The sequence below is a fragment of the Aquarana catesbeiana genome, linkage group LG02 (genome assembly GCF_042186555.1).
Source record: "Aquarana catesbeiana isolate 2022-GZ linkage group LG02, ASM4218655v1, whole genome shotgun sequence".
Taxonomy (NCBI): Eukaryota; Metazoa; Chordata; class Amphibia; order Anura; family Ranidae; genus Aquarana; species Aquarana catesbeiana.
The window spans coordinates 424,438,080-424,462,722 of record NC_133325.1 but is presented as its reverse complement, the minus strand read 5'-3'; the positions used below and the strand labels follow the sequence as shown (position 1 = coordinate 424,462,722).

The following is a 24,643-nucleotide window of genomic DNA, read 5'->3' as shown; positions in this document are numbered from 1 at the left end:
CATGGAGTCATACAGTATCTCACAAAAGTAAGTACACCCCTCACATTTTTGTAAATATTTCATATCTTTTCATGTGACAACACTGAAGAAATTAAACTTTGCTACAATGTAAAGTAGTGAGTGTACAGCTTGTATAACAGTGTAAATTTGCTGTCCCCTCAAAATAACTCAACACACAGCCATTAATGTCTAAACTGCTGGCAACAAAAAAGAGTACACCCCTAAGTGAAAATGTCCAAATAGGGGCCGATTAGCAATTTTCCTTCCCCGATGTCATGTGACTCGTTAGTGTTACAAGGTCTCAGGTATGAATGGGGGCAGGTGTGTTAAATTTGGTGTTATCACTCTCACTGTCTCATACTGGTCACTGGAAGTTCAGCATGGCACCTCATGGCAAAGAACAAGGATCTGAAGAAAAGAATTGTTGCTCTACATAAAGATGGCCTAGGCTATAAGAAGATTGGCAAAATCCTGAAACTGAGCTGCAGCACGGTGGTCAAGACCATAAGGTGGGTTAACAGGACAGGTTCCACTCAGAACAGGCCTCACCATGGTCGACCAAAAAAGCTGAGTACACGTGCTCAGCTTCATATGCAGAGGTTGTTAGAGGTCATAGTCAGACGTATGAGTGCTGCCAGCATTGCTGCAGAGGTTGAAGGGTCAGCCTGTCAGTGCACAGACCATAAGCCGCACACTGCATCAAATTGGTCTGCACGGCTGTCATCCCAGAGAGAAGCCTTCTCTAAAGCACAAGAAAGCCTGCAAACAATTTTCTGAAGACAGGCAGACTAAGGACATGGATTACTGGAACCATGTCCTGTGGTTTGATGAGACCAAGATAAACTTATTTGGTTTAGATGGTGTCAAGCGTATGTCGCAGCAACCAGGTGAGGAGTACAAAGACAAGTGTGTCTTGCCTACAGTCAAGCATGGTGGTGGGAGTGTCATGGTCTGGGGCTGCATGAGTGCTGCCAGCACTAGGGAGCTACAGTTCATTGAGGGAACCATGAATGCCAACATGTACTGTGACATACTGAAACAGAGCATGATCCCCCTCCCTTCAGAGACTGGGCTGCAGGGCAATATTCCAACATGATACTGACCTCAAACACACCTCCAAAATGACCACTGCCCTGATAAAGAAGCTGAGGGTAAAGCTGATGGACTGGCCAAGCATGTCTCCAGACCTAAACCCTATTGAGCATCTGTGGGGCATCCTCAAATGGAAGGTGGAGGAGCGCAAGATCTCTAACATCCACCAGCTCCGTGATGTTGTCATGGAGGAGTGGAAGAGGACTCCAGTGGCAACCTATGAAGCTCTGTGAACTCCATGCCTAAAAGGGTTAAGGCAGTGCTGGAAAATAATGGTGGCCACACAAAATATTGACACTTAGGGCCCAATTTGGACATTTTCACTTAGGAGTGTACTCACTTTTGTTGCCAGCGGTTTACACATTAATGGCCGTGTGTTGTTATTTTAAGGGGACAGCAAATTTACACTGTTATATAAACTGCACACTCATTACTTTACATTATAGCAAAGTGTCATTTCTTCAGTGTTGTCACATGAAAAGATAGAATAAAATATTTACAAAAATGTGAGGAGTGTATTCACTTTTGTGAGATACTGTATATAAATAAAGGCAGGTGAAAAAAAAAGAAATCCTTGTACTATATGTATATTTATTAACATAGTACAATTGTGAAAAGACATCATTCTTAAACTGGTCTGGTTTTTGCCAGTCCATGATGAGGAATCACAGTAAACCTGCACATAGGTATTAGGCTGGATTCACACCTGTGCAGTTTTGGTGTTTTTTGCATTTTACAGATTTGCACTACAGTCCATTTAACATGGTTTCCTATGGAACACGTTCTGTGGTGCAAATCTGCAAAATGCAAAAAGCACTAAAAATTCATAGGTGTGAATCCAGCCTTATAGTGTATCTAACGCCTTATGCACACAGATGCTTTTAGGCATTCAACGTAAATTACTGGTGTATTTCTGCTCCCAGGAGACACAGGTGCAGTGTGCAGCCAGCCCTAATAGTGAATGATTGACTGTGCGCTAGCTTTATTTGAGTATATGCTGTGCTTACGTAAACTCATGCACGCATACAGGCGTAAATCCCTGAATGCACAAAAGCTGTGTTCAGCTTTTATGCCCATAGTCATGCATAAGTTCACACTAGCATCCTGTATAGCGTCATACAACTAGCATACAACCAATCATTACTGTGTGCGGCTGTATGCTGTAACTGTCTCTCTTGGGCGTGAAAATACATTCGCAATTTATGTCAGATGCCTGAAAGCATCCTTGTGCATGATGCCTACATCAGATTTTTTTTAAAGTTTTGTATACACTACTATTTTTTTTTTTAATTCAACCCAGCAGACTGAACAAAAAAAACCTGACAACTCAGGAGGAGCCACTGTACTAATTTTGAGATGTTAGTACAGCAATCTCCCCTGCTGTACTATTGTGTTCTGACAGGGGGACTGCCCCCACCAGAACATACCAGTTAGCTCTCTCAGCCATTGGCCAACAGCACTGATCAGGAGCCAATCGGCACACCTTTCTCTGTCATGCCTCTTTGACAGATATCAGCCAAACGGCTGGCTCCTGTCGGACCGGCTGCAGTACACGCACGCCGAATGTCGGCTGGTTTCTATTGAACTAGCAGATGCCGCCCGACATTCGACCTGTGTGTACTAGGCTTTAGTCATGGTTAGTGGTGAGCGGTTAAAACTACTGACACATTTTTCTTGCTGCCTCTGTCCTCGACAGGGAGATTAACTCTGTCTGTTTTCCCAGGTTACCAAAACAGGAACAGAAGGGAATATCTTCTGGTTATGCTTACAGTATGGAAGGCAAAGGGAAACCTCTCAGATAGAAGACAGCTGGCAAAGAAAAAAAAACTGATGGCTTTTAGGTTTTTATCTAATTATTATTTTTTATTTTTTTATGTTGTCTTTAGATATGCTTTACGATTCTTACTTTCCTACTAGCATATACATTCCTGTTTGTTTTTCCTATTCAATATCAGCTATTCCACAGGTCTGATGTAACCATAGTAAAATGTTGCATTTGGCACTCTCAAAGTCTCAATAATGTTTGTCAGTTATATGGAATAGTGTGCTGGCTATGGTGAATTATATTGATATTATGTTTTCTTCTAAATTCATAGACTCGTTATGTAAGATTAGAACATTTTAGAGATAAAATGTATAGGAAATAACATAGAGACTCCACACATGGATGAATTGCACTATGGGGGTTTATTTACTAAAGCTGGAGAGTGCAAAATCAGGCTCACTTCTGCATACAAACCAATCAGCTTCCAGGTTTTATTGCCAAAGTTTAATTGAACAAGCTGAGGTTAGAAGCTGATTGGCTACCATACACAGCTACACCCGATAGTGCTCTAGGTTTAGTAAATCTACCCCTATGTCTGCTAAAGCTTCTGCATGGTTTTTAGTAGATAGCAATACTCTAGTTGAATATTACTCACAGTATTTTGCAATTATGTCTTTTGCAAGAGCAGCATTTAGTTGTAATCTTTATAGATAAGAATCAACCTTCTGTGCTTAAAAAAGAGTCATGCTGACATTTTACCTGTCTAGCCATCTAGTAATGTCTAATGTTTGATGGACGCAATCTATACATGTTAGGCATACAGTACCTGTATGTGCAAGAGACCCATAGCTATGTCACTTCCATCTTAAAGGCAAGCTCTCTACTTTTAATAGAATGTTAGCACTGCAATACACTATTTTCAATGTAGTCAATGTAAACATGCCAGTACTGTATATACATTCAGTTCATTAAAATACTAATGTGGCCTGAGTAATTTATCATGTAGACAGACATTGATGGTCCATGAGTGAAATGAAGGAAACAGGAAGTTTATACAGGAAATCTTCAAAAGGTAGGTACTACCTGCACATTGCATGCTCAATCAGAGTTTTTTATGTTACAAACAACCAATGTTTCGGATCCCATATGCTAGCTCCTTCATCAAGCATCACTGCCGCTATTGTCTGAAAAAGAAGCTAGTATGTGGGCTCCACATTGTTGCGTGTTTGTGACTAAATAAAAGCCCTGATTCAGCATGCAGTGCGCTGGTAATATGAGCTTTTGAAACATTTTAAATTGGGGGCTAGCCACTTTGATGTACTACAGCACACATATCTACCAGGCTTCAAGACATTTGGAGTACACCACGCCCCCTTTTTTTATTATTCACACATACTGTGATCAGAATGCCTTTACATGCTAAGGTTGATTTAGTAAAGGCAAATAAGCGGTTCAATTTGCAATGCAATATTCACAGCTTATATCCTGTACCCATGTATCCATGTAACAAATAAAGTACAGTAAAACCTTGGATTGCGAGCATAATTAGTTGCGGAAACATGCTTGTGATCCAAAGCACTTGTATATCAAAGCAAATTTCCCCATAAGAAATAATGGAAACTCAAATGATTCGTTCCACAACCATTTATTCATAAGTCCTTCAGTTTATAGGCCATATAAAAAGATTATGGCAACGTGATAGGTTGTGTAACCATAAAATGTCCATCCACAAATGGAAGCCTCCACAAGGGGATTAGAAGCAAAATCCAGCAGGAGCTACTGAGTATAAAAGAGAAGAGAGGAGCCTCTAAGTGTAGCCATATGGTTACATTTCATGAAGGTACAACATTTAGCAACTCACATGGTTTATGATTAAATGAGGCACATCTAAGTATGCAGGCATCTGGGGTAAAGCTGTCCACATAGACCGTCCTCCTCACCACCGACTCTCACCGATGTCAGTCTGCAATCGTGACCGGGAAGACTATCCTGCAGTAGAGCGATCTGAAAGTGAGGCTTGAAGTGCTCATGGAGCACAGTGTGGAAGGGACAACATCGGTGGCGGTGCAGAGGATGGTCTAAGTGGACAGCTTTACCCCAGATGCCTACTTAGATGTGCCAGTTTTAATCATCAACCATGTTAGTTGCTAAATGTTGTACCTTCATTAAATGTAACCATATTGCTACACTTAGAGACGCCTCTCTTCTTTTTTATACTCAGTTGTGATATGACGCTACTTGTATATCAAGACATCGCTTGTATATCAAGTCAAAATTTATTGAAATATTTTGCTTGTCTTGCAAAACGCTTTCAAACCAAGTTACTCTCAAACCAAAGTTTTACTGTTCTTTTATTCAAGAGCATCCGAGTTGCCAGCCTTCCTGATTCAAGAATTGTACCTGTGGGGCCTGAACACCCTGGCTAGAGCACCAGATCACAGTTCGTGGACTCTTATATTGGCAGTGGAGCTGGGGTAACATTTTGTTTCTTTCAATATTCACTTTGCAGGGGAATTGTATCTTAGCTTTGTAAATGAGGTGAAGCTCTGCTGACTTCATCATCAAAATACTGTATGTGAAAGCAAAAAACTGTACGTGATTAGGTATTTTTTGCAAAGTGAATTTTTACCACGCTTACTAAGCTAAGAGAAAAATTCCCTTGCAGAGTGAAACAACCTATATATCTTTAGTAAACCAACTCCGCTTACTCAGAGGGTTGTAGCGTGAAATACATCAGAGTATTCTCACCACTGTATATGTGTTTTTTGAATATACCTCATATTCCCTCAATTACACTTGTGGATTTTTCTTAAATTTTTTTCTATATCTTTTAAAATCCCTTACCTAGTAGACTGAAGAGGCTTGTTGTTTACTGGTTGCCAGTCCTCTTCACCTAACATTCGACTGTAAAGATAATAGCCAAGAATCTCTGGAATAGCTTCAACCTTACCCCACTGCACTAGGGCAGATGTCTTTGTGTCCCTGAGTGCTAAAATGTGTCCAGGTGCTGGAGGAAGAGCTGCAATGGAAAATATTTCAAATTACTTATTTAAAAATCCAATAGTCAAGCACATCCCCAGAGAAATTTTGGACAAAGTGTGGAAGCATCATCACTTGTGTCAGGTTTTGATTATTATTATTGTTTCCCTGTTCCCTGTAGAGGAGACTTCCCCTCACTTCCTGTCCCAACGACAACTGTCACCAAGAAATAAGTCACTGGACCAAGAGGTGAAGAGAAATTGTCCATGTCTCAAGGAGAGGAAGTGAAGGCAGGTCTCCACAGTGAGCACACAGTACCCTAACACAGTGGTCATCAACCCTGTCCTCAGGGCCCACTAACAGGCCAGGTTTTATGTATTACCTTGGGGAGATGCAGACTAGAATACTGCAATCACTGAGCAGCAAATGGTATCACCTGTGATGTATTTCAGTAATCTTGCAAACCTGGCCTGTTAGTGGGTCCTGAGGACAGGGTTGATGACCACTGCCCTAACAGATCATCTAACTATTCTTCATGCTATCTTAAAGGATAAGTTCACCTTTTGGAACATGTTACATGTTCCACCTGTATTTAGGGTGGAACATGTAACATGCTCAAGCAGCTGCAGATCCCCCCCCCCCCCCCCCCCCGTGACAGCGAGTGCGGAATCTTCACTCTAATTCATCCCAAAGGTTTTCTAAACTCGCTCATCCATGTCTTTAGGAAATGGCCATCCCCAAACTATTCCCACAAAAATGGGAGCATGAAATGTCTTGATATGCTGACGCTTTAAGAGTTCCCTTCACTGGAACTAAGAGGCCAAGCCCAACCCCCGAAAAACAACCCCACACCATAATCCCCCCTCCAACAAATGATTTGAACCAGTGCACAAAGCAAGGTCCATAAAGACATGGATGAGCGAGTTTGGGGTGGAGTTTTGACTGGCCTGCACAGAGTCCAGACCTCAACCTGATAGAACACCTTTAGGATGAATTAGAGCGGAGAATGTGAGCCAGGTCTTCTCGTCCAACATCAGTGCCTGACCTCACAAATGCACTTCTGGAAGAATAGTCAAACATTTCCATAGACAGCCTCCTAAACCTTGTGGACAGCCTTCCCAGAGGAGTTGAAGCTGTTTGAGCCGCAAAGGGTGGGCCAACTCAATATTGAACCCTACAGACTAAGACTGGGAAGCCATTAAAGTTCATGTGCATGTAAAGGCAGGCGCCCCAATTCTTTTGACAATATAGTGTATGTCCTTAAAGCTGAACTTCACGCAAATAGCTAAATACACAGATAAAATACAAATAAAGGAGCAGTTTTAAGTGCCAAAGTATTTGTAATCATGTCCATCCAGTTATGAGATTTATACCTTCCTGTCTGGTAGGGCTTACTACTTTTTCTACTTCAGCTCAGGAACATTTTTAGGTCTTGTTTCTCCCCCACCCTGTGACAGAAAAGTGAAAGGAGAAGAATTAGGCATGAGTGCATCTCTCTATCACTCTGCACCTCCTCCTATCAGCAAATTCCACACACTGCAGAACAACTGATCTGCTCCTTTTACTTCTTCTCTCTCTCCCCGTCTACTGTACAAGCACTGCTAGAGGCCGATACCAAGCCAAATTCAGATACTTACCTTGCTTGCACTTTCAAAAATAGATTTAAGCATTTATTAATTAACAGAGTTTAAGCCATCTGTATCTTTAATATATGCCTGAAGTTCAGTTTTAAAGATGAAATATAATTGGTGGCTATGGATCACAGCACATCATTAGTCTCTATGCTGTTTTGATCTAAATAGATCTATATGTTTTGGATATTATCCACTTCTGTTTACATGTGAGACCCCCCTCACAATATTACAGGTCTAGATGCCAGTACTGCTATAAATTATTTTCAGAAAAAGTAACAGAAATTACCCAATGCTGTTTTAAGGGAAATAGGTGCACTACGCTCGGATTGATCACTGACTCCATATTTGTTCATGGCTTGTACTCGGAAACGGTATGATTTCTCTTTATCAAGATCCAGCACGGAAAGCCTTGGAGAAGACACAGGTCCTTCCAGGTTGATCCTCTCCCATTTGTCGCTTCCTTCAACAGACTAACAAATAGTGACACAGATAGTAAACATCTAAATATATTTCAGAGGGAGGGGGGAGATTAAAGCTGGTCATACACATCACCCGACAATCAATCTTCTGGTTGTATGCATCGATGCTGCATCGGGGATACCCGAATCGCGATGCATCGATGCAGTGATTAAATTCAGCACACCTATCATACACTGTGTAAATTTTGGCCAGTTCTAGATGAACCAGCTGAATTTGCTATGTGGGTAGGTCTGTTGGCCCCCTCTTGCCCGACATCCTTTAATTGAATAATTGAAGGAATCTGGCGCAAAACCGCTAGCCAAACTGCATCCAATCAGTTGCAGCTACTGTTCAGGTCATCTGCCAGCATAGAGATTTTTCTGTTACCGATGTTAGCGTGGATGGAGGAAAGATATTTTGTCTTTCTGTTGGATACACTATTCTGTTATATACTCTTACATATTTTCCCATTTAAAAAATATCAAATATTGAAAGGGCAGCTTTACTAAGGAGCAGAGCATGTTCACTTAGCAAGGTTAACAATCACTTAGCTTAGTGAATAAAGAGAAGCTATGTCCACTCTAAATCAATCATGTGGAAATTTAGTAAAATTCATAAGTAGTTTAATAAATCAACAGATCAGATTAGATAGATAGATAGATAGATAGATAGATAGATAGATAGATAGATAGATAGATAGATAGATAGATAGATAGATAGATAGTTAGTTAGTTAGTTAGTTAGTTAGTTAGTTAGTTAGTTAGTTAGTTAGATAGATAGATCGATCGATCGATCGATCCCCCAGGGCAGCCAGATCGGTTAAATTGATTCTTTAGGTCTTTAGGTACTGGATTAGCAAAGAATCCAGTCCTATTTTTAATTTAATTTAATAATTTTACTGCATAATTTGGTAATGCAAGTAGATAAAAATACAGTACAGTACTAATACCAATTTCCATAATGAAGGATATTGTTTTGCATTTATACATTTTCTTGTGCAAAGTTATAATTTATTGTGTTTTTCAATATGGCATTGTAGCTAATTAAAAATGGATTAATTCCTTTTGCATTTATATATTTTCTTCTACACAGTTATAATGTATTGTGTTTATCAATATGGCATTGTAGCTGATTAAAAATGAATTGATTAATACCTTTTCTACAATGTATTTTAGAGGCTCCTTGCCACGAGGATCTGGTTCATCCCAACTAAGTACAACATAGTCCTCTGTGATTTCAGAAGCCTGAACATTTCTTGGGGGTGAGGGCACCTTGACATCTTCTGAATTATAAGAATGATACAAGAATACATAGCACATGTATTGAAACAAGGACATGTTGGTTCATTATTCATACAGATAAAATGAGGAAAACACTGAGGAGGCTGCACACAAGTAGTTGAAGAGAGGGGAGACATCTGGTATATACCAAAGACAAAAAAAAAAAAAGATGTGGTTACCATGACCCCCAGCTATCTCGACCTGTTTATCACATAATGTTCCTTCACACACATAAAAGATGTAATTTAGAATGCAACATTTACTGACCTTGCAGTTCATCTCTGTTGACAGTAATGTTCCTTCCTTCATTATATGGTATTACTGATTATAAGAAGACATTAGTTAGAATAACATTTCTAAAAATACTGCATCATTGATGCAGCCATTCTGTTGCTGGGCATATAACAATAAGCAGTGGACTGTTCTTTATAACAGATGCAACTAGCTCAACAGTAGAGAACAAAAGTTGAAAAATCAATAGATCAGAAGAACACATTCGCTTAGATCACTGGTTCTCAACCTGGGGGTCGGGACCCCCCTTGGGGGTCGGATGATGATTTGCCAGGGGTCACCGAATCCTGGGTGGTTCCTGAAGCCCGCACCGCTCTCCCAGCCTTTTTGCGGCCGCCCAGCAGGGCTGTCCCTGGAGCCTGTGGCTGCCCAGCTTGGCTGTTCCTGGAGCCCGTGGCTGCCCACTCAGCCTCTTTGCAGCCGCACATTCAGTTCACGGCATGACTGGGGGACAGAGACTAGAAGTCAGCTGACTGGTGAGGAATGTGAAGTGGGAGGGGCTGGAGGAGACCCTATCTCCTGATTTCGGCATAGGTGTCATTGTTACGAGACACCACAAAGTCGAAGACACAGTGAGTAACACTACCTGTGATTATAGTTGCCATTAAAATTCCCCACTACAGTTCTCAGATCAGCAGATGAAATTAGAATAGAGGAAGAAAGGAGAACAAAGAGAGTGGTACATCCTAAAATGTACCATAAGTGGTTTCAATATTGTACGAGTGGAAGGGACTCAGGGAGTGCTAAATGTCCATTAGGGGCGCAAATGGCCTGTCTTGCCTTGGGTTCTGACAACCTACGCTACGAAAATAATTTCACTGTTAGGGGTCCCCACAACTTGGGAAATTTTATCAAGGGGTCATGGCACTAGTAAGGTTGAGAACCACTGGCTTAGATGCTTTCAATAAGCAGACTTCTGGCCAAAACACCTCTGACATCAGAGAAATAAAAACACACTAGGTTGTAGTCTTGCCAATGTTAGAAGGCTAATTTTTAGTGTACTGCATGTGCATCAAAATCAGATGATTTATTGAGCACACTGTACATTTAAAGTTGAATTTTGGTCTCTATACAAGGCACCATTAGTATATTACTGGGCTGCCACAATATACAGCAGCATTATTATTTAAAAAATGCTTTACCTTTCATCACTAGAGAGCAGCCTGCTGCAGGCGGGAGGAAGTATTTCCTCAGTCTCCTTTTACTCAGTAATTTGACTGCAGCATTTTAACTAATGTGAAACGCTAAAGCTGGGGGGTTACCTCAGTCAGGGATTTGTAAACACAGCTAAAGCTGGCCATACATGATTCATTTTTTTTTTACCTTTAACCAGCGGGTTGAAGGAAAAAAAAATGAGCCATTTCCCGCCCTGTGGATGGGGAATTCTTCCCACTGAGCTGTTTTTCTGATAGAAGGGAAACTTCCCTGCCATCAGAATACAATGATCATTGTTTCCGGCTGAAGCCAGCTGCACTGGTGGTTCGGCATAAACTGGATTGGCTGGTTGTACACAAGTCAATAAATAGTTTGACTTGTATAAAACCAGCCTGCCCACACATGGATCGAAATTCCTGCTTGACTGGCCACATTTTGGATCCATGTATTGTCAGCTTAAGAATGGTACTGGCACCAGGATACGCATGATTTTATGATCTATGATCCAGCAACACAAGCTACTTGTAGATTTTTTCTAATTTCTGGAGTTGGGCTTTAACAAAGTATGTGGCAGTAAATTGGCCAAAAGACAGCGTATTGTGCTCAGAGGGTAAAAGGACTGCACTGTAATGATTTGGGATTGAACATGGGATATGGACTGAAAGCTTTTTGTGGTTCTGTTATATAAAGGCAGCAGCATATATAATTGGCATTTGACTATAAAGCTGAAAAAAGAGATGTGACTACCATTGGGTTTTAGTTTTTAAATGTAAACTCATAATGCATGATGTAATATTCACTACTCAACATTTGGAAATGATTGTTTATTGCTGTTCACGTTATTGTTCACACATGTAAATGACAGTTTATATTGTATTGAGGATATGATATGGGTTCAGAACAAACCTATTGTTTTTTCTTCCTGTGCTGGATCTCTTGTAGTCACAGGATCACTTGGTTTTGATGGATGGCTGACACCAACCTGGTTGAGCGCTCTTACTCTGAACTGATATGTATGCCCAGGAATAAGACCAGATACAGGATATCGGCAGATCTTTGCTGGAATTTCATTGCACCTCATCCACTCTTTTGTTGAAGTATCAAAGCTTGAGGAAAGCAAAAAGAGTTTTTGCGATGTACAGTTACTAAATGTTTTTAACATTTTTATCTCATTACTTTTCTATATTTCCATGGAAGTGTATACAGTGTGGGTATGCCAAGTGATATTTAAAATCTATCTAAAACCAAAACCTATCATTTAGAGCAGAGAATAATTTAAATCCCTGTCAGTTTTTTGCCATCTGTGAGGTCGATTTATTAGGCAAATAGACTGTGCACTCTTCAAGTACAATTGTTCCAGAGCTTAGTAAATGAGATGAAGCTTCACTATATAAAAAATACCCAATCACATGCAAATTGGATAAGACAGCATTTTACTGTGCACATGATTGGATGATGGATCTTCCCATCATTTGCTAAGCTCTGGAGCAACTGCACTTCCAGAGTGCACCTGCATTTACAGAGTGCACAGTCTACAGTACAGTAAAACCTTGTATTGCGAGCATAATTGGTACCCGAAACATGCTTGTAATCCAAAGCACTTGTATATCAAAGCAAATTTCCCCATAAGAAATAATGGAAACTCAGATGATTCGTTCCACAACCATTTATTAATAAGTCCTTCAGTTTATAGTCCATATAAAAAGATTATAGCAATGTGATGTCCATAAAAAATGTCCATCCACAAATGGCAGACTCCACAAGGGGATTAGAAGCAAAATCCAGCAGGAGCTACTGAGTATAAAAGAGAAGAGAGGCACCTCCAAGTGAAGGAAATATGGTTACATTTAACGAAGGTACATCATTTAGCAACTCACATGGCTGATGATTAAAAGAGACACATCTAAGTATGCAGGCATCCGGGGTAAAGCTGTCCATATAGACCGTCCTCCGCACCGCCGCCTCTCACCGCTGTCAGTCTGCAATCGTGACTGGGAAGACAACCAGTAGAGTGGAGTGCAGTAGAGCGATCTGACAGCGAGGCTTAAAGCGATCGTAGAGTGCAGCGTGGAAGAGATGACGTTGATGGCTGAGGATGGTCTATGTGGACAGCTTTACCCCGGATGCCTGCATACTTAGATGTGTTTCTGTTTTAATCATCAACCATGTGAGTTGCTAATTGTTGTACCTTCATTAAATATAACCACATTGCTACACTTAGAGGCACCTCTCTTCTCTTTTATACTCAGTTGTGACATGACGCTACTTGTATATCAAGACACAGCTTGTTTATCAAGTCAAAATTTATAAAAAAATGTAACCTTGTAATGAAAAGATTGCTATACTTACCTGTTTTGCAGTCTCCCTGGGCCAGTTCCAGGGTGAGCTCTCAGGAGCGGCTTCAGTGTGTAGAAGAGGCAGCCAACAACGGAAGCCCCATAGTAAGTCCATGGGTGATGTCATTGTCGGCTGTCTCCTGCAGACAGACGGTGCTGCTGTAGACCAGACTGGAGCTGCTTCAGAATAGGTAAGTATAACGATCTTTTCTTTTAATGGGGTTAGATAGATTTGCCTTATAATTGGGGTGGGAGCAGATTTATGCTGCGTACAGACGATCGGACATTCCGACAACAAAATCCTGGATTTATTTCCGATGGATGTTGGCTCAAACTTGTCTTGCATATAAACGGTCACACAAATGTTGTCGGAAAGTTCAATAGCCAATGCGGCTCTTCTGCTTGATTCCGAGCATGCGTGGAATTTTGTGTGTCGGAAATGTGTACACACAATTGGAATTTATGACAACGGATTTTGTTGTTGGACAATTTGAGATCCAGCTCTCAAATTTTTGTTGTTGGAAATTCCAACAACAAATGTCCAATGGAGCCTACACATGGTCGGAATTTCCGACAACAAGCTCACATCGAACATTTGTTGTCGGAAATTCCGACTGTGTGTACGCGGCATTAGAATTTGTTCGTTTTGCCTATACTTCCACTTTAACAGACTAAAAGAGAGCAAATAACAGAAGTCCATTGTTAGGTTTACATACACTTTAGGGCAAATAGTTAGAAACAAGAAAATATCCAATCTTTTCATAAGATTTACCATGTTGTGTGTGAATTACCAAAGATTAGGTGTCAAGCAGTTATATAAGTAGGATTTCTGGTGCATTTTTCATTACAAACATATGTAGTGTGAAAATATTTCTACAGAAAAATCTCAGTAAACAATGCAGATATACATGATGTTGAATTGTTTCTTAGGGCCAGTTCACACCAGATGCAGTTTTGTTTTTTCTGCACCAATGCAGTCAGTTCCAGTCAGTTTCCAGTCAGTTTCTGCACCGGAAACTGACCAGAAACTGACTGCACTGGTGTGACCTAGAGCCATTGGAATACATGGAAAACACTATGGGGTTGATTTACTAAAGGCAAAAAGACTGTGCACTTTGGAAAGTGCAGTTGCACACGGCAAGAGCAGTTGCTCCAGAGTTTCGTAAATGAGCAGAAGCTCTGCTGACTTTCATCAACCAATCATGTGCAAGCAAAAATGCAGTTTTTTTTATTCTCCTTGCATGTGATTGGGTATTCTTTGCAAAGTGAAACTTTACCTCATTTACTAAGCTCTGGAGCAACTGCACTTGCAGAGTGCAACTGCTCTTTCCAAGGTGCACAATCTATTGGCCTTTAGTAAATCAACCCCTATGCATGCATTTTTAGTGCAGAAAAAAAGCACACGGAACTGCATCTGGTGAGAATTGGCCCGTACTGAATTGAATGCAATAAACGATCAGGAATGAGAGTCAGGTAGTGGTAGTCAGTACTTCCCAATGTGCAGAATGATTGCCTTCTAAGGCTTCATTCACAGGGGCGTACTATAGCACACGGTAGTGTTTGCCCGTGTGGGGATGCCCAGGTGTTTCGTACATTCCTGTGTTGGCAGTACCATTCATTTCAATTTGGTCGTATTGGCTGCACAGACACAGCCACTGCCCCCAAGTTGACCGTCATGTGAGTGAACATTCATGGGATGTTGATTTACATCTTTTGAGATGATTAACATATTTGATCTTTTATTTTATTTTAGCGTCATGGCCAGAAATGATGGTGCCTCTCTTTTTTATTAAAAAAATGAAAAGATATGCATGATGGGCTTCTGGTGTCCCTTGCTAATCAAGAATGAGTGAGTGTAGTAATAATAAGGGCAGTAAGAGTGTTTTCATATGTACTTACCTCTCAATGTAGTAACCGCACACAGGACTGCCTCTATCATCACTTGGAGGAATCCAAGATAACACTAGACAATCCTTTTGTATATCGTTGCACTGCACACAGAGTGGTGATCCTGGCACACCGGCATTCTCTGGCTCAGCATCTATTCCATAATAGAAATATACAATAATGCCATTGTCAGTTTATAAAGCCACAAAAGGCACTTCAAAGATCCTTACCTTTACTTTACTATTTCCCGATTAGTTGTTACCTTATTTATTATTCTGTCAGATATGTATATCACTCCAATAGGTAAGACAAAAATTGAGATATATTTGAGATATAAACAACTTTATTAAAATAGAATTTTGAACATATTTTTTTTTTTTTTAAATATAAATAAAAAGTACTGAAAATAAAAAACTATGTTTATGCCAGTATAGCTTACTTTGTTTTAACCACTTCAACACTTGCACCTGTATGCCTCTAAAACCCCTTTCAGATAGGCGTTCCGATCAAGTCTGCCGGTCAGTTTGTCTGGCTGAACTGATCGGAAGGTCCATTCATTCCTATGGACAGGAGGGTGTAAACGGGCTTGTGTCTGCTTACACTCGCCTACCTATGGGTCCAATCAGGCCTGCTAAAATAAATGGAAAGGATTCCATCTTCTTCCATTTAGGTGAAGCAAATCGGAGGTAGCCGGGTGTAATCGGACAGCAGAGTCCATTTGCTCCCAGCCTCCCATAGAGGAGAGTGCATTCTGCCCATGTCCACTCTGCAGCTACTAAGCAAAAACGGTTGTGTTATCTGCCCACTCTGCTCCGATCAGCAGGACATCAGCTCACAGATCCCCTGCTGATCGTAACAGAATCTGTCCCATGTGACATGCTACGTCCCCCTACACTTACACAGGCTGCCTGCATGAAGCACTTGGTGGCTCAAGCCACATAAACAGCCAGCCCATGCACAGTCCACAGACCTCAGAACCTGTGTGAATGAGGCTTTATAGACCAGACCAAATTTTACAGCTGCACATGTGCCTATTGTTTTAGCAATCATTTTGTCATTACGTAAAATAACAAAATACATATAACATTTTTTTCAGGACAAGCAGGGTTTTCTTATGGTGATTTTGTCTTGCAAAATTATCTTATTTTCCATGCAAACTTATTGAAAAAATATGTGACAAAACTAGGGTTGTCCCGATACCACTTTTTAAAGACCGAGTACAAGTACCGATACTTTTTTCAAGTACTCGCTGATACCGATTACCTATACTTTTTAAAAATTTTATGTGACAGTAGCACTGATGGGCACTGATAGGTGGCACTGATTATGCAGCACTGATGAGCACTGATAGGGGGCACTGACTGATGGCTGGCACTGATGGCTGCAACTGATAGGTGGCACTGACTGATAAGCACTGATAGGTGTCACTGACTGTTGAGCACTGATAGGTGGCACTGAATGATGGCTGGCACTGATGGGCAGCACTTATGGGCACTGATAACAAGCTCACATCTGTGCATGACCTTTTTATCTCTCATGGCTTTAACATACTCACCATAATTGAAACCTGGCTTCAAGATTTTGACTCGGCTTATCCTGCTGCCCTCTCCCATGGGGGCCTCCACTGGACTCACTCCCCCAGACCCAGCGGACAGAAAGGAGGTGGAGTTGGATTCCTTCTATCCCCACAAAGCACCTTCCAAGTCCTTTCTATCCCTCCCTCTCCATCCCTTTCTTCTTTGGAGATGCACTATATTCCCCTGTTTTTCCCATTTCTCTGAGGATTGCAGCAATTTATCGGCCTCCTGGATCAGTATCGTGAATTTTTGATGACTTCGCTGCCTGGCTACCCTACTTTCCCTCCTCTGAAATATATACTGTCATTCTTGGTGACTTCAACATCCCTGTCAATGTTAATAGCCCAGCTACAGCTCAACTTTTCAACTTAACCTCATCTTTTGACCTAACCCAATGGACACACACTTCCACTCAATCCAATGCTAATACACTTGACCTTGTATTCTCCCATCTCTGCACTCCTGGAAACCTCACCAACACCCCCTTTCCTCTCTCTGATCACAACCTCATCAGTTTCACTGTATCCTTGCCTCCAACCACCCATCCCTCCAAGCAGCCAACAATTACTTGTGTGAACCTTCGCCACTTTAACCCTTCTCTTCTCTATTCTGCTACTGACCACCTATATGACATAATCTCTTCCCTGTCCTGTACTGGCCACCTCTGTCTACAAAAGTTCACTCTCATCATCACTGGACGCACTTGCTCCTCTAACTACACGCAGAATCAGGCCCCGACTGTTAAATCCCTGGCAAACTGACAATGCTAGAAATCTCAAGAGACATTGCCGCGCTCTTGAAAGACTATGGCATAAAACCAAATGCCTGCAGAACTTCACCCTATATAAATCTGCCCTCCTAAAATACAATTCCTGCCTCCATGTTGCCAAACAAGCCTTCTTTGTCTCTCTTATTAATACCTTGTCATCCAGTCCCGTCGGCTCTTCTCAATCTTTAACTTTCTGCTTCGTCCCCCACCCCCTCTACCCACTAACTCACTCACTGCCCCAGAGATTGACAATCATTTCAAAGACAATATTGATGCAATACGTGAGGACATCTCCATTCAACATACCTTGCCTAAGAGCACAGTCAACACTCTTCTCTTTTGAACTGGCTACTACTGAAGAGGTTACAAAACTTTTCTCAGATGCCCACCTAACCAATTGTCCCCTGGATCCTATTCCCTCACAACTACTACAGTCACCCTCTTATTCTATCCTATGCTCCCTCACTCACATCTTCAATCTCTCCCATTCTAGTGGCATCTTCCCCTCCCCTCTAAAACATGCGCAGATCACCCCCATATTTAAAAGCCCTCACTGGACCCTACCAACCTGAACAACTTAAAACCCATCTCATTGCTCCCATTCACCTCTAAACTTCTGGAACACTTAGTCTACAACCTTCTTAGCGCCTACCTCAGTGAAAATAACCTTCTTGACCCCTTACAGTCTGGCTTTCGCTCGCAGTACTCCACGGAAACTGCCTTACTAAAACTCACTAACGATTTACTAACGGCTAAAACCAATGGCCGCTACTCCGTACTCCTACTACTTGACCTCTCTGCGACCTTTGATACTGTGTGCTGCCTGCTCCTTCTCAATAAACTCCGTTCCCTTGGCCTCCAAGATTCTATTCTATCCTCGTTCTCCTCCAACTCTGTCTCCTCCTCTTCATTTTCACTTTCTGTGGGGGTCCTCTAAGGCTCTGTTCTTGGACCCCTTCTTTTCTCTATCTACACCTCCTCCCTTGGTCACTAGATAACCGCCCACGGCTTCCGTTACCATCTATACGCCGATGACACCCAAATCTATCTGTCTACTCCTCACCTCTCTCCTTCAGTCTCCTTTCGCATTACTAACTGACATATCAGCATGGATGTTGCACCACTTCCTTGAACAAAATCTCTCTTCAACCAAGCTAGTAATATTCCCCCCTCCCCTCCCGTGCCCCATCCATGACTTTTCCATTAAAATGCAAATGCAACCATCCATCCCTCCCCTCATGCCAGGGAACTAGGTGTAATCCTAGACTCTGACCTGTCCTTTCAGCCCCAAATCCAATCGTTGTCAAAAGCTTGTAGACTTCACCTCCGTAACATTTCTAAAATTCACTCCTATTTAACTAATGAAACTACCAAGCTACTCATTCACTCCCTTGTTATCTCTCGCCTTGAGTATTACAACTTCCTTCTAATAGGCCTGCCTCTCCATAGGCTATCCCCTTTTCAGTCTATTATGAATGCTGCTGCCAGACTTATCCACCTTACCAATCGCACAGTGTCTGCCACCCTTCTCCGCCAATCCCTACACTGGCTCCCAATCGCCCAGCGCATTACATTCAAAATACTATCCACAACATACAAAGCAATTCACAACTCTGCCCCCGAGCTACATCATCGATCTTGTCTTCAAATTTCACCCAAACCGTCCTCTCCGCTCCTCTCAAAAACTCCTACTCTCAAGCTCCCTTGTCTCCTCCTCCCATGCTCGTCTCCAGGATTTCTCCAGAGCCTCTCCCATTCTCTGGAACTCTCTACCTCAACCTGTCTGGCTATTTCCTACTCTAGCTGCCTTCAGGCAATCTCTGAAAATTCATCTCTTCAGGGAAGCCTATCACGCCTCCAGCTAATCTTTTACCACTTCCATCAGCTCATTGCCCACAGTAAGAACCTTTTGTACCACCTGCCCCACCCTGTCTTGTATTGTATTGTAACTGTATTGTCTCCCTTTTATATTGTAAAGCGCTGCATAAACTGTTGCCGCTATATTAAAACTGTATTATAATAATAATACTTAATTTCATCATTTGAGAAAAGAATTATGCTGCATTACTTTCATTATCATGCTTGTCTATGTATTTATAAAAGTTTTTATCGCATATGTCTGTGAACTTTGCTACGGTTTTATTGTACTATCAATTTTGTTGTATTATCAGGGTATTTTAAATAGCAAAGTCAGTTAGAAAAGATTGCATACATCCATGATAAGTTTTAAATTATCCCTGGTTTCTGGCTTGTTTTGCCAGTGAGTTTTATTAGGCATTTATTGAATCCAGAAAAAATAGCCATTCTATGTTGATAATATAAAATTCAATTTCATAAAACCATAGACAAACATATCAATACAAATCATTAACTCTCTGAGATTGTGATGTTGCAACAGCTGTGGATTTATTCAAAATGCCTCTGAAGCTTAACATCATCCTATTGTGTGTATATACAGTATATATATATATATATATATATATATATATATATACACACACACACACACAGTGGCTTGCAAAAGTATTCACCCCCCTTGGCTTTTTACCTATTTTGTTATATCACAGCCTTTAGTTCAATGTTTTTTTAAACTGAATTATATGTGATGGATCAGAACACAATAGTCTAAGTTGGTGAAGTAAAATTAGAAAAATATATACATAAAACTATTTTTCAGAAATTAAAAAATGATATTTGGCATGTGCGTATGTATTCACCTCCTTTGTTATGAAGCCCATAAAAAGCTCTGGTGCAACCAATTACCTTCAGAAGTCACATAATTAGTGAAATGATGTCCACCTGTGTGCAATCTAAATGTCACATGATCTGTCATTACATATACACACCTTTTTGAAATGCCCCAGAGGCTGCAACACCTAAGCAAGAGGCACCACTAACCAAACACTGCCATGAAGACCAAGGAACTATACAAACAAGTAAGGGACAATGTTGCTGAGAAGTCAGGGTTAGGTTATAAAAAAATATCCAAATCTTTGATGATCCCTAGGAGCACCATCAAATCTATCATAACCAAATGTAAAGAACATGGTACAACAGCAAATCTGCCAAGAGACGGCCGTACACCAAAACGCACGAATCGGGCAAGGAAGGCATTAATCAGAGAGGCAGCACAGAGACCAAAGGTAACCCTGGAGGAGCTGCAGAGTTCCACAGCAGAGACTGGAGTATCTGTACATAGGACGACATTAAGCCATACACTCCATAGTGTTGGGCTTTATGGCAGAGTGGCCAGAAAGAAAGTCATTACTTTCAACAAAAAACAAAATGGCACGTTTTGAGTTTGCGAAAAGGCATGTGGGAGACTCCCAAAATGTATGGAGGAAGGTGCTCTGGTCTGATGAGACTAAAATTGAACTTTTTGGCCATCAAAGTAAACGCTATGTCTGGAGCAAACCCAACACATCACATCACCCAAAGAACACCATCCCCACAGTGAAACATGGTGGGGCAGCATCATGCTGTGGGGATGTTTTTCAGCAGTCAGGACTGGGAAACTGGTCAGAGTTGAGGGAAAGATGGATGGTGCTAAATACAGGGATATTCTTGAGCAAATCCTGTACCACTCTGTGTGTGATTTGAGGCTAGGACGGAGGTTCACCTTCCAGCAGGACAATGACCCCAAACACACTGCTAAAGCAACACTGGTCAAAGCCCAGACCTCAATCCAATAGAAAATCTGTGGTCAGACTTAAAGATTGCTGTTCACAAGCGCAAACCATCCAACTTGAAGGAGCTGGAGCAGTTTTGGAAGAAGGAATGGGAAAAAATCCCAGTGGTAAGATGTGGCAAGCTCATAGAGACTTATCCAAAGCGACTTGGAGCTGTTATAGCCGCAAAAGGTGGCTCTACAAAGTATTAACTTTAGGGGGGTGAATAGTTATACACATTGACTTTTTCTGTTATTTTGTCCTATTTGTTGTTTGCTTCACAATAAAAAAAAAAAAAAAAATCTCCAAAGTTGTGGGCATGTTCTGTAAATTAACCACTTCAGCCCCGGAAGAATTTACCCCCTTCCTGACCAGAGCACTTTGCGATTCGGCACTGCGTCGCTTTAACTGACAATTGCGCGGTCATGCGACGTGGCTCCCAAACAAAATTGACATCTTTTTTTTCCCCCACAAATAGAGCTTTCTTTTGGTGGTATTTGATCACCTCTGCGGTTTTTATTTTTTGCGCTATAAACAAAAAAATAGCGACAATTTTTAAAAAAACGCATTATTTTTTACTTTTTGCTATAATAAATATCCCCAAAAAATATATTAAAAAAATGTTTTTTCCTCAGTTTAGGCTGATACGTATTCTACATATTTTTGGTAAAAAAAAAAAAAATCGCAATAAGCGTTTATTGATTGGTTTGTGCAAAAGTGATAGCGTCTACAAAATAGGGGATAGTTTTATGGCATTTTTATTTATAATTTGTTTTTACTAGTAATGGCAGCGATCATCGATTTTCATCATGACTGCGACATTATGGCGGACACAACGGACAATTTGGGCGCGATTTTGGGACCATTCACATTTATACAGCGATCGGTGCAATTAAAAATGCATTGGTTACTGTGTAAATGTGACTGGCAGTGAAGGGGTTAACCACTAGGTGGCACTGTAGGGGTGTGTCCTAGGAAGTGATTCTAACTGTGGGGGGGAGGGGCTATGTGTGACAAATCACTGATCACCGCTCCCAATTACAGGGAGCTGTGATCAGTGACAGTATCATTAGGCAGAACAGGGAGATGCTTATTTACATTAGCATCTCCCAGTTCTTCCTCACCGTGAGACGATCGCGGGTATCCCCGCGGACATCGGGTCTGCCGGACCAGCGATCACGGTCATGGAGCTCCCGGTGGGCAGGCCCGCAAGCCGCCTCTTAAAGGGCAACATACAAGTACATTAATCTGCCTGTATGTGCCCTTTTGCCCCAGTATATCTGCGTGAGGTGGTCAGGAAGCGGTTAAATGATGCAAATCCTCAAACAATCCATGTTAAAGCCAGGTTGTGAGGCAACAAAACATGAAAAATGCCAAGGGGGAGTGAATACTTTTGCAAGGCACTGTACACACAGTATATATATATATATATATATATATATATATATATATATATATATATATATATATATATAGTATTGGTATTAAACAAAACATATGTTTTTGTTACTACTTAAATAGAAACATTAAAACAATGTATAAAATATACCATAGTGGTGAAAAAAAGATGGAATATTTGAATGAAATAGAAGAGAGTAAAACTCAAAAATCTTTACTACATGCTTTGTTTGCATGTTGCATTCTGTAAGCTTTATTTGTTCTGTGATCTTCTTCTCTAAGAGAAGAGATAAGAGAATTTCATATTGGGTTCATAAACCTCTGAGTAAAGAGGTTAAAGGGTAACTTGGTGTTACAACTAGACTGGTGTTCTAGAACACTAGTGTCAACAGTACATCATGGGGTTTTTTACAATTTTTTACCATTGTTGCAGTCTCATAACTGCATGTGGTAATAAATACATAGAAATAATATTCAGTATGTTAATTCCATTTTATTTTACTTTAATTTACAAATTTTCTCCACAGATTTCTCAAACTGAAGCCCAGCAAAGGTGACGGGGTGCTTACAATGTTTGCCTTTTATTCCTATTGTTTAAATCTTTTTATTCCAGTTGTTCCTAACTACTCAAGCTCCCCTAACAGTGTTATAGTTTGGCCCAACTCATGACACTGCCATTTTTCCTGGACAGCCTGGCCTGCATGTAAGTGTGGAGAAAGTAAAATTAAAGGCACGTGAAATAAGAAAAAAAAAAATCTTATAATGATTTCTGTCATTTCATTATCACAAAAGTGAGTACACCTCTCACATTTTTGTAAATACTGTATTTTTTACATCTTTTCATGTGACAACACTAAAGAAATGACACTTTACTACAATGTAAAGTAGTGAGTGTACAGCTTGTATAACAGTATAACAAATTTACACTGTTATACAAGCTGTACACTCACTACTTTACATTGTAGCAAAGTGTCATTTCTTCAGCGTTGTCACGTGAAAAGATATAATAAAATATTTACAAAAATGTGAGAGGTGTACTCACTGTTGTGAGATACTGTATATGGTCATATCTATATATGGTCAATGATTTCACCCGGGAAGAATACAGATTACTATAAGCCCCCTGCCCACAGACCCCCACAACCACCAGGCCAGGGTTGTGGTAAGGAGGCCCTTGTCCTCATTATCAGGAGGACAAGGTGCTTTGCCAGGGACAGTGGCGGCCCGTCCATAGGGGGCGCCTGGGTGCCGCCCACCCCCCCCCCCCCCTCCAGGCAGCAAAAAAAAAAGTAAAAAAAAAAAAAAAATTTTTTATTACTGGCCCTTTAAAAAAAAAATAAATAAAAAGGAAAAAAAAAAGGATCTTAAGTGCACTGTGTTCGGACGCCGGACACAGTGCGACGCCGGACACAGTGCACTTATAGGAAGCGCCACGTCTATGCAATCACGAGATTGCAGACGTGGCGCTGCATTTGCGGGCGTTTAGCCCACCTTGTGGCGTTTTCTGAAGCGCCGAGTAGCTTCCGCCCGGCCATACTAATACATACTACAGGCGCCGGGCGGAAGCTACTCGGCACTTCAGATTTGATTGACATCTGCCCTGAGTCAGATGTCACTTCCTGCCTCTCTCTCTCATTGCGCCCGAGAGAGAAAACAGGAAGAATGCTGGTGCCAGTGTGAGGAGGAGGACACCGCAGGAGACCCAAGGTAAGTACCGCGGGCACTGTGTGGAGAATGGGGGGGACAGAGGCTACATTTGGGGGGGACAGAGGCTGCATTTGGGGGGGGACAGAGGCTGCATTTGGGGGGGACAGAGGCTGCATTTGAGGGGGGACAGAGGCTGCATTTGAGGGGGCTCTGATGGGGACACCTGCTGTGGGGGGGGGCTCTGAGGGGGACACCTGCTGTGGGGGGGCTCTGTGGGGGACACCTGCTGTGGGTGGACTCTGATGGGGACACCTGCTGTGGGGGGGACTTTGATGGGGACACCTGCTGTGGGGGGACTCTGATGGGGACACCTGCTGTGGGGGGACTCTGATGGGGACACCTGCTGTGGGGGGACTCTGATGGGGACACCTGCTGTGGGGGGACTCTGACGGGGACACCTGCTGTGGGGGACACCTGCTGTGGGGGGCTCTGATGGGGAACACCTGCTGTAGGGAGCTCTGATGGGGGACACCTGCTGTGGGGGGACTCTGATGGGGGACACCTGCTGTGGGGGGGGCTCTGATGGGGGACACCTGCTGTGGGGGGCTCTGATGGGGGACACCTGCTGTGGGGGGCTTTGATAGGGGACACCTGCTGTGGGGGGCTCTGGTGGGGGGCTCTGATGGGGACTCTGATGGGGGACACC

At 41.7% G+C, this 24,643-nt stretch overlaps 1 protein-coding gene across 1 annotated transcript in view; it reads right to left on the bottom strand.

Annotated features, from left to right (window-relative positions):
* Nucleotides 1-24,643, bottom strand: part of MYOM3 (myomesin 3) — a 198,132-nt gene that overhangs the window by 77,760 nt on the left and 95,729 nt on the right. Inside the window, exons 11-16 of the mRNA XM_073615489.1 lie at nt 14,891-15,032; nt 11,562-11,761; nt 9,477-9,530; nt 9,084-9,211; nt 7,757-7,940; nt 5,702-5,876 (exon numbers count right to left, since the gene is read on the bottom strand). Coding sequence (XP_073471590.1) covers nt 5,702-5,876; nt 7,757-7,940; nt 9,084-9,211; nt 9,477-9,530; nt 11,562-11,761; nt 14,891-15,032 — 883 coding nt within the window. The remainder of the gene's footprint in view (nt 1-5,701; nt 5,877-7,756; nt 7,941-9,083; nt 9,212-9,476; nt 9,531-11,561; nt 11,762-14,890; nt 15,033-24,643) is intronic.